Source organism: Hermetia illucens, chromosome 6, assembly GCF_905115235.1.
Source record: "Hermetia illucens chromosome 6, iHerIll2.2.curated.20191125, whole genome shotgun sequence".
Lineage (NCBI taxonomy): Eukaryota > Metazoa > Arthropoda > Insecta > Diptera > Stratiomyidae > Hermetia > Hermetia illucens.
The window spans coordinates 2,759,473-2,773,112 of record NC_051854.1 but is presented as its reverse complement, the minus strand read 5'-3'; the positions used below and the strand labels follow the sequence as shown (position 1 = coordinate 2,773,112).

General features: G+C 44.6%; 2 protein-coding genes across 2 annotated transcripts; one reads left to right on the top strand and one right to left on the bottom strand.

The window, feature by feature from the left end:
* Positions 1–289: 289 nt before the first annotated feature.
* On the bottom strand, positions 290–2,206 carry LOC119658894. Its single transcript, XM_038066697.1, has 6 exons — positions 1,793–2,206; positions 1,509–1,713; positions 1,329–1,455; positions 1,088–1,272; positions 861–1,022; positions 290–618 (listed from the first exon to the last, which is right to left on the bottom strand). The coding sequence occupies exons 1-6, from the start codon at positions 2,094–2,096 to the stop codon at positions 402–404; spliced, it is 1,200 nt and encodes a 399-aa protein (XP_037922625.1). The 5' UTR covers positions 2,097–2,206; the 3' UTR covers positions 290–401.
* A 303-nt stretch (positions 2,207–2,509) lies between these two features.
* LOC119658893 lies at positions 2,510–11,647 on the top strand. The gene is made up of 6 exons (XM_038066696.1): positions 2,510–3,148; positions 9,518–9,794; positions 9,881–10,009; positions 10,075–10,236; positions 10,294–10,591; positions 10,656–11,647. Exons 1-6 carry the CDS (start codon positions 2,937–2,939, stop codon positions 11,222–11,224), a joined length of 1,647 nt encoding a protein of 548 aa, XP_037922624.1. The 5' UTR covers positions 2,510–2,936; the 3' UTR covers positions 11,225–11,647.
* Positions 11,648–13,640: the final 1,993 nt, after the last annotated feature.

Here is a 13,640-nt window from a genome sequence, read left to right as displayed (position 1 = left end):
TTTTTCAACCTTTCATTTTAAGGAAGGAAGGTTGTCTCGCAATTAGCCCGGGAGTTACCTGACAGTCACGCAAAGAAATTGACCTGAAGTAATGCAAAAAGGTCCTTGCATTAATCTCAGGAAGAGATTGCCTTGTAGTAACCTGAAGAGGTTTCTTTGCAGCAGCGCGAGTAGGAAACAGTAACAAGAGGAGCTATACGCACATTAGCATGGCGAAGCTGCTTTCCTGGACATCCGCCAATCGTAAAACTTCTGAAATTCATCCAACAGAAAAAAAGTCAACGCAAACTCAATTGAAATGCGAATTTTTCCGTTTCATATAATTTACTTATCGTCCTTAGCCTATTTCACACGCAGATGAGATGAGAATGTTCCAAAATAAAATGCATACGCGCCGCATCCTAGGTTGCGGGTGCCGTGAACGCCAGATGATCGGGAAATTCATTTCTTTTCGACACAGGAGCCGTCACTTCGTATTTGTTGATGTACATTGGGTTCCTGTTGAACAGAATCTCTTGTAGAATTTGCAGGAAACTGATGTCTTTTTTGCTGATGACAAGATGTCGGTTGGGTTCTTTGCCGGAACTGACTGATTTCAGGCCAATGGTACCGGCGAGGCTGGAGGAAAGAATAAAGAAATGGGGATGAAGTGGGTGAAATGAGGTCGTTTTGGAAGTTTGGGGGGTTGGGTCCACTGCAGTTTGGCGGAAACAATAAAGCGAACATCCGCAGGGTATTGTTTTGGTCGGCAAGTCTCATTTTGTTGACGAAATTGTAGACACAATTCCTGTCTTAACCCCGCGAGAACGACGCTTCTCTACCCACACTGACCCCCAACCGTTCTCCCAGTCGATACTCACCCATGCAGTTCGGCTCGCTCGTCCTTTGTGAAGTTCGAATCGAAGAACAAATCGCGGATATCATCGCTGCGCACATAATTTTGCAGCATCGTCTTGAAGTAAGACTTGTTGATGTCACCGCTCTCGTTGCCGAGTCCGCGGCGATTGTTCTTGATCAAATAACTGAAAATTACAAGGAAACATTGTCTTTTTTCTCCTGGCAAACACTCAAGAATCACCAAACTTACTCGACAGGATTTTTCTGGCCCGACTGTGCCGAGCCCAAACCACCGCCTGTCCAGCCCAATTTTCTCATTATTTTGTACCCAATATTGTTTGGGTCGACTGTCGTCTCCACGTCGGATGATTTGAGGTTGCAGAGAATGGTCTCGTTGTTCTTTGTGATGTCGATTCGATCCGGGTTGGGCTTTGGCTGCAACGGAAATTGAAATTCTCAGAAAACGAGCAAGGGTCGTGCCGTTGACCTACCTTTATTGTGAAGCAATCCTCCTGGAGCTTTGCCATTGCAGTTTCGAATGCGTTCTGTTTTGCAATTTTTATGCTGGCTCCGCAGCCACACCCGGCCAACTTTCCATTGACGAAAAGCTCGACTCTCCTGCAATTGTGCGTGATTTATTCGGTGAACCTTAATTCGGGCCCAAACCATACTTCTCTGCGTAAGTCATCGTTTCCTTCTCTTCGACCTTCACTCCACAACGTCTCCCGGAAACGGCGATCGATTCCCGGTACCCAGGACAGATCATGAGTATGAAGTTACCAAAGGGAAGGCCTGACAACAGGCTCACCCCCAGCTGCTTCCGCGGCGGCCCCCCTTCCCGATCTGCGTGTGAAAATGTGCGGGACTTTCCACTTCCTGCAAGCAGCAACAGAATTAGTGGAATTAGTCAAGTTTGCAGCATGATGCCAACACTTACAGTTATTGTTGCGCCTACCTTTGGCGCGCGCCTCCGCCGCGTCCGACGCCTTCACGAATGTTCGCTTTATCTTTTTGGCGCGCCCCTCGCGGAACTCCTTGGCCACATCCTGTGATAGTTCGCCGACCAGTCGCATTGTCTCGTCGGGATATTTACAGCCCATGAATTCGACATTGGTGAAAACCTGGGCCAGGCAAACAAGCTCGTCCTCGGGGAATTTGTTTTTGTGAACTTCCATGAAGCGACGCCGCAGTTGCCAGTGCTCTTCGCTTTCGTATTCTGTACGATACGAGTCGATGTTCCAGTTTTTATTGAAGGACATGATTGGGGAATTTGTTTTATTACAAAATGAACAGAAAAACAGAAAAAGGATGATAACACGAGCCTAGTGGCGGCGGACGTCAAGTTTGACAAGATGGAAAACAGTTAAGATGTTTAGTAGTTGCAGAGTTGCCGTTTTTTATGTTTTGAATTTACAGCTACTATTCGTAATTGCTTTCACGGAGGACCCAATTAGACAGCGTACTGCCTAATTCTCCTGCTCATCATAAGAAAAATTCTTGGAATCATATTTCCCCTACAAATTGCAACGAAAGCTCCTCATTAACAATTTCTATGAATTAAATTCAAATATTCTACTCCAAATTCCTTCTTCTTCTTCACACTCATTGCCGACAACGATTGCATGACGGATTCTAGAGCTGTCAACCTGCGTCACTTCACAAGTCACCTGAGTGTCGATAATCCAGTCCGCGCCCTGCACTAGCCAAACTTGTCTCGTCTAAGAAAATTTTTCGGATCCGCAGATGTCAAAATTCATAGAAAATAAACAAATTCATTTCATTTGCTTTTTTACATAAACAAAACTAAAACAAATAGAAATTTCATTGACAATACCCACGAGCAATCCATTCCCACCAAATTAACTCCCGTCAGTTACGCCTGGACGGGTAATTCGTATCGTTTTGCTTTGCCCAAAATTCCTCTCTTGTTCCGTGTGAAGTCGAGTGTTTTCTTGCTGTACTGAGTGTTCCATAATAATCAACCGCGATTGCGAAACGTTTTGGGGGTTTTTTAACGCAGTTTTTGTTGCGTCGACCGGTTCGGGAGAGAAAGTGAAAGTGTCCACCAGTTGGCCAGGACGGACCATCAGACAGCGAACATGGAGGAGTCCACCTTCGATCCGGGGCCGAGCTTTCTGAGCCGGAAGCGACGATGCACGGAGACGCAAGATCAAGACGACGACGACGAACAGCCCGCGGTGAAGGTACTCATCGAGGACGCGAAATCGTGCATGATGCAGACGTGCTGCGATGAAATTTTGCTGGAGATCTTCAAGAATTTGGATAGCAATTCATTGCAGGCTGTTGGGAGGTGAGTTTTGGGGTAGAAGCTTCTCGTTTGTTTCCCTTTGCAGGCTCGTCGTCTTATGAAGGGGTGGAGGTGAGCTTGTCGATGGCAAATTTCTTGGAATTTTGGATTATCTTCCTAGGTTCAGTCGTGTTAAAGCCAACATCATCCCAGCGCATACCATGGACATTATATAATCGCGATAACCTTCCCCAATTGGGATCTCTTCCAAAAGGAACAATGCATTCAACTTACGCCGTCTTATAATTCGCGTGTAGATAGCAAAGGAACAACAACCAATTCGCAAAATACCCTTTCCTCCTCTTCCTTTGCCCCCGTATGTCTCCCTTAGTCCTGGCATTTCTTGCCGAACCTTTCCCTAAAATTCACCCGCAGTAGTTGCTTCTGCCCAGCAACTGCTTTCAGTGGAATCGAAATCTAGGTCGCCTATCGATAACCATGCTGAGCTCAATTTCACATCAACTTTGGACGCCAGCAAATACCAAAAAAAAACTCTTAGGTTAACTGTAGCCATAGGAAGATTGGGCCGTCAAACTATCACAAACCCTGGCCCAAAAAAGCATGTGAAGTTGGGCAGCGTTACATAAGTTCAGGTCCATGACGAATAATCCCCGTTGCCTCTAGCCTTTGCATCGTTCAGTAGCGGAGCCGCTTTGTCTCTTCTCACCAATAGGGTCCGCCACTTCTGTCGGTTGTTAGCGTGGGCTACCAATCGGACCTTCGAAGGCACTTCTCTTGCAATTTCTCGATGATGGTGATTATGGCGTCTTACGCCATTGATCCAGCGCATCATTTTCGTTATCATTAGCCCGAGGCGATAGCTGTCCAGCCGTAAAGCTTGGATTTAAGACGTTTCTGATCGATTCAATTGTAAAGGACGCTAATTATGGAGCTTCACTGCATCCAGATTGCGCGCAATCGTGAAGCAAATTTATGACGCCAATCGGAAGTAACTAAATCGCCAAGTTCTCGGCAGATGGCTGCCATCGTTACAGTGGCAATGCCCTGCTATTAGCGTCAGTTGTCGGAATTCTTTTGTTTTCTTCAGATTGAGCTGCATATCGACAGCGTTGTTTAGTTTAAGTTAAATCTCTTTTTGCCTATCCGCGTGGGTGTAGGAAACCGTGTTTCTTATTTTGTTCTTGTTTGGCTGTGGATCTGTTCCTGCTAACAGAAGGTGAGTGCTTAAGTTTTATTTCTGTTCTGTCAAGATAGCCAATTCAATCTCCTACAATCAAACACAAGTTTACTGGGGGGAGCCGCAGCTTCGAGCACTCAGGCCATTGTTGTGCCCATTGTACTATCCTCGTAAATCGCCTATTCAATAGCTTCCCGCCTACGGCGTTCGCAGGCTTTAGCGAATCTGAGAACCTACTCCAGAGGCAGAGAGTGTGCAGATTCTTCATTGAAGAAAACTTTGCCAAGGTGTCCTCGTCTGAGATCTGAAGAGGCTCCTCCTTCTCACATTGGCTGCACATAGCCGAAACCACTACCCCAATCTTTTCCATATGATAGTTTAAGGAGCAGTGTCCCGTTAAAAGCCCTACTAGGGTTTTCATGTCCCACTTCTTAAGGGACAACAAAAATGCCGCTCTAGTGACTCCATGCTTTTTCACAAAGATTTTCGCCTGCCGGCAAGACTTCAAGTTTCTACACTGGTTCTGGCCCCACCATTGTGGATCCAGACCTTCGACGAGCTAGTCTGTCAACCTCCTCATTACCCCGGCACCCACATCAGGAATGTTTCGTTCAGTCGGCCAAGTTTCAGCAGCACCTGATGACAATTCCACACCAACTGGCTTGATATGTCGTTGCTGTTTAGTTCTAATAATGCCGCCCGACTGTCGGAACAAATTCGAATGGTGCGACCACTCCATTTTTGTCGCAGACGTTCTTCTGCTGCCAATGAAATGGCATATATCCGCCTGAAATATGGTCGCCATTTTTTCGAGTTCTATAATCGGATTCCCCGAGAATACCCCATCGGTGCACAGTATTAAGTCTGTAATCTGAAAAGATTCATTGCCATGTCGACCATCCTTCTCTTTCGGTGATTACGACAGTGTATGTCTTTTCAAAGATGAATCCGGAAACCATATGATCGGCGGGCATCAGAGCTACCGGATGTTTGTCAAGGAGTTTCCAGATAGACGCATGATCGTGTGATTGACCGCCTTTCCACGCTCCAATGATATCGACCCTATACGTGTCATTGGCTGCTTTCCGTTTCACCTCCAGGTGAATGGGGAGTAAATTTAGGATAGCTTCAAGTGCCGCAGTCGGTGTAGTACTCATTGCTCCAGTAATACTTAGGCAACCAAATCTCTGAATCTGCGTTAGCAGCTTCCTTCTGTTAGCAAAGTTTAGCCTCGGCCACCAGACGATGCATGCATACATCAAAATGGGCTTTATTATGGATGTATACATCCAGTATATCCGTTTAGGTGAAAGTCCCCAGGTCTTACCTATCGCATTCCTACAGCACCAGAGCAATCTGCAGGATTTCTGATATTGTTCCTGGATATGGTGCTTCCACGTTAACTTGAAGTCGAAATGTACTTGACTGTTTGTGCCAGCTGGATTTCCGCCCTTGCAAAGGTGGGTATCGTATAGCTGCCCCACCTGACATTCCTAGTGAACATAACTAGTCTAGTTTTCCAGTGTTCACTGTGAGTCCATTGCGGAGGCACCAACTGTGGTTTTTAAGAGGAGCTGAAATGAGACTTTAGCCTCGGCCCCCGTTTTTTTCCTGTCGTTTTGAATGGTCTTCTCATCATGTTGACCGGCCAAGGCTTAGGTCTGCATCAGCATGTCCTTTTCGATTGCTTATGTATATAAAAAAAGCTTTTATTCAGTCTTGTGATGACTCCTCTCCAAGATGCCGAACCTCTCTGCGGGAGGATCTCATACGAGCAACTTCACTGGACACTGATAACATCATAACCGCTGGCATTATAGGCAAAAACCTGTCATTTCATTCACATCGGGAGCCTTCGAAAGCCGGACCGTTGTTGTTAGCATTGCATCGTTAGCTTGTCATGCCCTCGCGAAACAAAACAAACTTACACGAAATCAGTCTCATTTGTGTGGTTTGCCCGATATCGATTTTGCTGTAAGATTCTAACAAAACAGGGGAGGATGTAGGGTGCTGAACGTTGTATGTTGGATATCTCTTTTGACAATACGATCAATAATCGAAGATGCCACTAGGGACAGCATGATACGAGAATTGTTTGACGCTACACTGGCAACGACACAACACGACAAAGATTTTGAACCAACAATGAAAAATTATTGTTTGGGGGTTTGATTGCAAATATATCAAGCAATACTTTGCCCTGGTTGGCCGACGTCATTTGTTTCCAAACGCCTTAAGACAAGGTGAAACTGTACCATTACACCGCTCAGCCTACGTATTTGATGGGCGAAATTGATGCTTAATTATGGTGCGATGATTTCTCCATATTGTTCTCCTTAAAAGTGCGAATCCGAACGAATTAAGAGTCCTGCGGAGCATGCGGAGAAGATAACATGCATTTTGCTCTACTTCAGAAACCTTACTAACTCCGAGGGTACATCTTAGGCGCCTTTATACCCTTTCTGGAATAGAAATACTTTGCCAGAAAACCATTTTGCTATTTTGACAGGATCTCTTTACTGACATTCGAATCATCTGTTACCAAGCATTGTAATCCAATGCTCTCCCTACTGTTATACAATTTTCGTGCCCTGGCTTATTACTATTACTACGATCTAAATTTGCGTTGCACATATTTTTCCAAAGTTATCTTCGTCACAATATTTTCTTAAACGTTTGCAAATGTGCGTTTTCACTGAGGACAACATGATACGAGCATTGTTTGGAACTACGCTGACTACACTACAAAGCGAAAAGCTAAGTTGACAGAGGTACTGTCAGCAGTTGGATGGTTTCAGCCCAACACTCCATGAAAAGGGGTCGACCATGATCAATAGAAAGAATATTATATTGCTCATGATAATGCCCTAGTGAAATGTTCTTTCCATCTCTTCAGTTGTTCATCATCGTGGATCGTTGAGGTCCTTCACAAGACCATCGAAAGATTTGCGACTACATGCAAGTTCTTTCGTGATGCGGTGTACTCTCCTGAAGTAATTGCGTTCTGTAGCTGATAATCGGACCATCGCATTAGCAAATTCCCTTTTGTCGTGGCGCAAACACTACGCTGAACTTTACGGGATTGCACTCGATATCGGAGTTCGAGCGCGTCATGCCCGTCATCACCCGCAACGGTCAATAGAGCCTTCAATCCCTCCCGTTCATCAATCCGCTTCTACGATTCCATCACGTCCCGAAGTGGCGCGACCTCCAAAGTACCCGAGAAAAGATCATTTTTGAAGGCAGTCCAATGTTGATTGATATTCTCAGGCGGGTTACTCAGTGTATCTGCCGCCTGACCAGCAAAATAGCTCCCCTTGTCGAGTGGCAGCTAGATGATACAAGTCTCAGCTCCCCAATCGTGCGAGAAGCGGCGGACCATCACATGGTGATCCCTTGCGAGGCCGAAGTCGGTGCCTATCTTGTTACGTATATTCAGCATATGACTCCTAATCTACTGCTGTTCGCAAAGTGGTCGATCTGATTACTCGTACGGTGTTGATCAGATACAACTAGCCTTATGGCAGGTTTTGTGCTTGAACAATGTGCCACCAATGACAAGGCACTGCACTGCAGAAATCGCAAGCCTTCCACCATTATTGTTACGGTCAACAATATTGTGCTTCCCCATCGCATGTCCGATGCTCCTTAACCTGGACCGGAATCTTTGCAGTCAGAAATTGGCTACCAGGTCAAGGGAGCACGCCTTGCGATAGTTGCCAGAAACAAAACAGCTCCAGATTGGTTTCTGCTACCAATTGGCTTTCCAGAGTACGAAAGCATATTACCGCAAGAGGCGGAAGAGTACTCTCCAGAGTCCCACTTTTACTTTGCTTAGGTCCAAAATTTCCAGCTTATATCGTTGGAATTCCCGCTCAATTTCATTCCAGAAACCAATCATAGTTCGTTTTCGATAGGTAAGGGTCTGCGGCGTTTCAAAATTTTGCAGGTTGCTAGCTCACAAATTTCTATCCGTTTTAGTCGCCTCTTACGGCAAGTAGGGAAGACTTTGAGTGTATGCTAAGGCCACAATTCACAGGGCACCAGTATAATAACATTTGACATCCAGGTCCTCTGAAGGCAAGTTAGTCTAGCTAACGACGGAATCGTTGGAAATTGGAGCTGTAAAGCCTATGGAAGCTGCAGGATTGCTGGTCAATTGTTAATCTCAAAGATCGGTTAGCAAGTTGTAGTGGGAGCGGAATTCTGCGAATATAAAAGCCTTAACATCGGCTACGGTGGAAGTCCATTTGAAGGTTAGATGTTAGTGTAGGTCGAGTTTTACCCAGTGAATATTCTACTGGGAAATCGTTGAAGAGTTACTAGTTCTACTACTAGTTCTTTATAATAGCCTTGAGAAGCAACGATCTGAAGCCAGAGCTAATGGGAAACCTAATCTTTTAATTATTGTTGAATATCTGTAGGCGTTTTCTGCGGAAATTAAATAGCTCCATCTTTGCTACTCTAATCGATGCTGACATTATTAGCTCCAAAAAAGTATGGAGACCTGCAGTTGCCTGCGTTGTCATTGGAGAAAGGAGTTACCGATCTGTTGTGGGCTCGGCCCTGTTACTTTTATCCTACTTTTCTTCATGTTTGCGATTAAATGAGATGAGCAGGGCCATGGAGACATTCATGACAGCCATATCCTGCAACATAGGTTCAATCGTAGAGGCTGTCGGGAAGAGAATATTTGATGACCTTGGTGTGGGTGTTGTCCAAAGTGAAAATGTTGCCAGGTAGGGTTCTCGCGAACGAAGGAGCTGGGTCAACTTGTTATCACAAATTGAAAAATGCATCAAAACATGCATATATAACTTGGCTCGCGCATGTAAAGTGTCAGTGTTGCTGGGGAAAGTTTACCAACCTCCTGAATACTGTGGAGATATGTTTAACAGTGCTTTTGGTGGTTGGTTTGTGATGATCAACTCGATGGAGTCAAGTGGCTCTCAAATCACTATCTACCGTGTCAATCTCATTTTTTCCCGGGCGGCCTTTTGATCGTTTCCCATCGTTTCCGATGTTCAGACTAATCTTGGCCAGTGGGTTTCCATCAGCGTGAATCATATGGCTATACCATTGGAGATCCTTCCCTCGTAATTTTTCCACGACCGATGCAATCCCATATGTCCTGATTTCTCCCTCCCACATGCCATTTTTCTTTCAGGAGTCTGGAATGATTTGTAGTGTCAAGGTCACCTTTTCATTCCTTGCTTCCTTTTCCTTCGTTGCAGAACATGTTGTCGTTTCTACAATCTTATGTCAGATCGTCGTCTCTGGCAAGACATAGATCTATCAAGCGAAAGTCTTCCATATCGCGAGATTAGCATAAGACTTGAACACATGAACGATTTGACAAAACGAATCAGCATTCGGGGGCTAGTCGAAACATATCCTGACAATTCTTGGAATGATGTCACCGTGAATGAAACGTTGCTCCGAAAAATCGCCGAACTATGTCCGTCAATTGAAGCGTTTGAAGTTCACAATGGTTTCATGAATTTGGAAGATGTAAGTGTTGTGATATTAATGTTTCCTGTCGAAGGGGCTCAGCTTCATGCCTAATGCTCTACTTTTTTCTCGACTTTGGCACACAGATTGTCATAACGGATTTTCCGGAAACTCTTAAGAAACTAGTTTTTAACGATTGCTACGTGCAGTTTCCTAGTAAAATTCAAGTAAATAATTTTTTCACGGGAATGGATGCACATTTTGCCGATTTAGAGGTTTGTACCCAAAGTCCCGCCATTCAATGAGAGGAAAAATTATTGTTATCGACTTTCTACCGCAGGAACTAGTAATGGATAACTGCAATTGGTTCGATACTCACGATTTAGTTTTATTTTCAAAACTAAAGAATTTGAAAAAATTAAGTCTGCGCGGATGTGAATCACTGAAAGAGTGCGTTCCCTATGGAAGTATTTCAACGCGTTTTGGATTCAAAAAGCTTGAGGTAATCATCTTTCCTCTAATAAGTATTTGGGTTTGAGTTTAATTTTGTTTGGAACAGGAATTAGACGTTCGAGATACGCCCATATCCGATTCGGACATTCAGTGTTTCAACGTAACGCTAACACTGAAAACGTTGCTTCTGGAGTGTCCAGAAGATCTTCGTGATCCCAACACAAGTAGTTCCTCAAAGCGATCTAGTTCTAGACAACGACCTACTCTTCGTGCGATGAACAATAATAGTGAAGACGCGCAGGATAATGATGACACAAATTTATTCCATATTGTAGTCAATGATTATAGCGCAATTAACGTAAACTTGCCACGCGGAAATCATAATGTTCGACCTAACATCCAAGGTGAGTTCGGTGGAAGGGATTTAGAAAAGTATGGAAGTATGTACTTGTTTGTTTGATTTTTCAGTCTATTTAGTGAATCCTGTAAGGCCTCAACCGCCGGCCGCTGCTGCTGCTGCACAACAAAACGGTGATGATGCTCAGCCAGCACCACAACAAATACCAGCACAACATCCTCCACCGGGGGTTCAACAACTAGCACTCCCACCCGAACCTCAAGCTATACAGCCAGATCAGCCACGTTCGGTTCACCACCTGGCCAACTTGGTCAATCCAAATCGTCTGATATCTCGTACGCTATGGTTTGAGCGACGATATCCACCACCGTTTTCACCTCCTCGTATCTATCCGATAAGCGATCGGGGAGTTTGTAGTTTTGGTTCACCACGAATTCCAGTTCAACCGGGTGTGATTCGAATACAAGCCGAGGCTAGGCCACCAGATACTCATCTCAGAAAGCTCGTTGTGCGATATTATAAACAAGTAACAGACACCTCGTTGTGCCATTTAGCACTGTGCGCACCAAATCTTGTATATTTAGACTTAACAGGGACATCTGTCACACGAGAAGGTCTGTTGACTTTCAAACAACAAAAACCCAATTGTTTCATTGTGTCGGATCATTTCACTGGTTGATTGACTGATTGAGAGACAAAATAAGATAAATGTATTTATTGCAGTGCTGGTGGACGCTAGGCAGGTCCACTCACTATCCTTCCTCCATTTTTTTAAATATTATAGTACGCAACATATTTGTTTAGTTTAAGGGCATAAAACGTATAATAAATTGTATATAAACACATCAAACTGTGCAAATTGGCTTTGCAAATCCATACACCTACATTGTAAGCTCCTTCCTCAACAAGACATGGAGGGATGTCATGTCAAAATAGAAATAATAGGTTCGATACGCACTAATTCATTACGATACCTACATAAATATTTATGGGAACATAGAGAGTATTTTTCATTGTAATTCGGCTTTCGTCATCGGGCCGATCGTGATTTACACGAGTAGGGAAACAAGAAATAATGACAAAATAAAAAACAGTTTATCAGAGAGAAAAAAAGCATTTAATTTCCAAATTCCATTCCATTTCTTTACTGAAAGGAAAAATTCCACGCAGGACGAAAAATAGCTAGTGATTTCTCACCGAAAGAACGACGTGTTGGACGCTGGGATAGACCGATTATTGGATTTATCCATAAATGACATCCTAACGCGCCGGTCCCAACAGGAACATTGGTTCGACAACACCCCGTAAGAAGGGAATACGTTGGACACTCACGTCTGTGTCCAAAATTAAGTGTCTCCAAATTAGTGAGGACCTTACAGGAACAAACTGAAACAGTGCGCAGAGCGTTTGAAAAGATGGAGAACTATTCAAGGATCGCTTGGCGTGAACCCCTTCAAACTGAAAAAACGTTTAGAATTCGCCAGGAAATATCTGCATGCAGAAAAGGAGCTCTGGAACGAAGTGTTATTCATCGACGAGTTGTCGGAGCTGACAGAGGAGTTTAACTGCGTCGATGAACTTTGGCGAAGGAAGTGCCTCCGATGTTCCGGATGTATCAGGACAACAATTCTAAACATACCGTGCTCGACACTCGTCAATGGCTGCTCTGTAAATACCGTTCGGTCTTGTCAGTCCTGTTACAGTTGCCGGAGTTGAACCCTATCGAGAGTCTGCGAGATTTTTTAGACTGCAAGCTGCGTGAGAAACTCACCACCTGCCGACTTCAGTTGAAAAAACGTTCACAGGACAAATGAAACAAAATCCCAGCGGATTATTGCCGGAGTTTGCTCGCGTCGATTAAGAAGTGTATTCAGAGCGAACAGTGCCGGAATACCTCGAACCCAACTACATGACGTTCCCCCTTATTACGAACCGCTGGGCGGGCCCAAACACGAAGGGATGGCTTTGTCTGGATTTGGCGTTTAGGGATAACATTTTTCACTGATTTTGCCAGCTCATGCTGCGAAGAAACCATTCACAACTTCGCATTGCAATCAGTGGTGGTGGATCAAGTTGAGCAAGATTTTACGGCGAATGACCATCAATACATTGCGTTCGAAGTGGTTGACGCTATCTCTCAATGTGCACCAGCCCTGCGCGTGAAATGTTGCAAAGGTGAACATCGGGAAATTCGTCGAAGCTCTTAGAGTAGACACCGTCGTAAATTTAGTTATGGACCTGGTAACAACCCGTTACAGGGCTACTATGTCTTGGAGGGTACCTTCTATTGCCCACCTGCAGAAAGAGCGTCATTATTGATGAAGGTGGTACGCATCACAATTACAAGGTAGGGACTAGCTGAAAGGAGAGCATGATAAAAAATAGTGAAATTCACTGCTAGGCACCAGCTAGTCGGTGGGGTGGATTACTAACTGTGGAGGCTCGAATATAAATTGACTACCAGAAAGTTATAGGTTTTGCCCTAACCCTGTTCATTTAATGCTGAACGGATGGACCCGTTCTGGTTAATAAAAACAGCGTGGAAGGCACCGAGGATTGGGAACTTGTCACCATAAAAGACCAGCAAGAAGCAGGCCCCTATATAAAAAATAAAAAAGCACCAGGACCCGAGAGTATCCCGGCAATGTTGTACAAGCATTCAGCGGAGGGAGCGGGAGGGGGACGCAATTTTCTTGTCGTTGGAGAGTGTCAGCTAAGGCAAACGTCAGCTAAGGCAAAAAAACCCTGTGCTGCCGTCTTCATACCGATCATTCTGCATGTTTGATACAGTCGGGAAAATACCCGAAAAGTTTGTAAGGAGTAGATTCGCTGAAGCGATCTGTGTGTTCGGATGAACAGTGGATGTTCTGGGTGCTATTCATCAGACTGACTGATGCGGAGATTCGTTGATGTTGCTTCTTCGTAACGCATTGCAGATTGCAGATATGCTAGAAAATTCATTTCACATTCCAGGCTACCTGCTCCACATATTGAGGGGTTATCTGAGAGACCGTTCCTGCTCTATAAAATGCTGAGGGGAGGGGGGGCTGAGGAGGATGAAAATCACGCCGCAGGTAGTACAGGAACCCATTGTA

Coding starts and splice junctions, on each gene's coding strand:
- LOC119658894 (XM_038066697.1), bottom strand. CDS start 2,096: ATGTCCTTCAATAAAAACTGGAACATCGACTCGTATCGTACAGAATAC. Junction 1,456..1,508: donor ACGATGACTTACGCAGAGAA/GTATGGTTTGGG, acceptor GCACAATTGCAG/GAGAGTCGAGCTTTTCGTCA. Junction 619..860: donor GAGCGAGCCGAACTGCATGG/GTGAGTATCGAC, acceptor TCTTTCCTCCAG/CCTCGCCGGTACCATTGGCC.
- LOC119658893 (XM_038066696.1), top strand. CDS start 2,937: ATGGAGGAGTCCACCTTCGATCCGGGGCCGAGCTTTCTGAGCCGGAAG. Junction 10,010..10,074: donor CACATTTTGCCGATTTAGAG/GTTTGTACCCAA, acceptor TTTCTACCGCAG/GAACTAGTAATGGATAACTG. Junction 10,237..10,293: donor TTGGATTCAAAAAGCTTGAG/GTAATCATCTTT, acceptor TGTTTGGAACAG/GAATTAGACGTTCGAGATAC.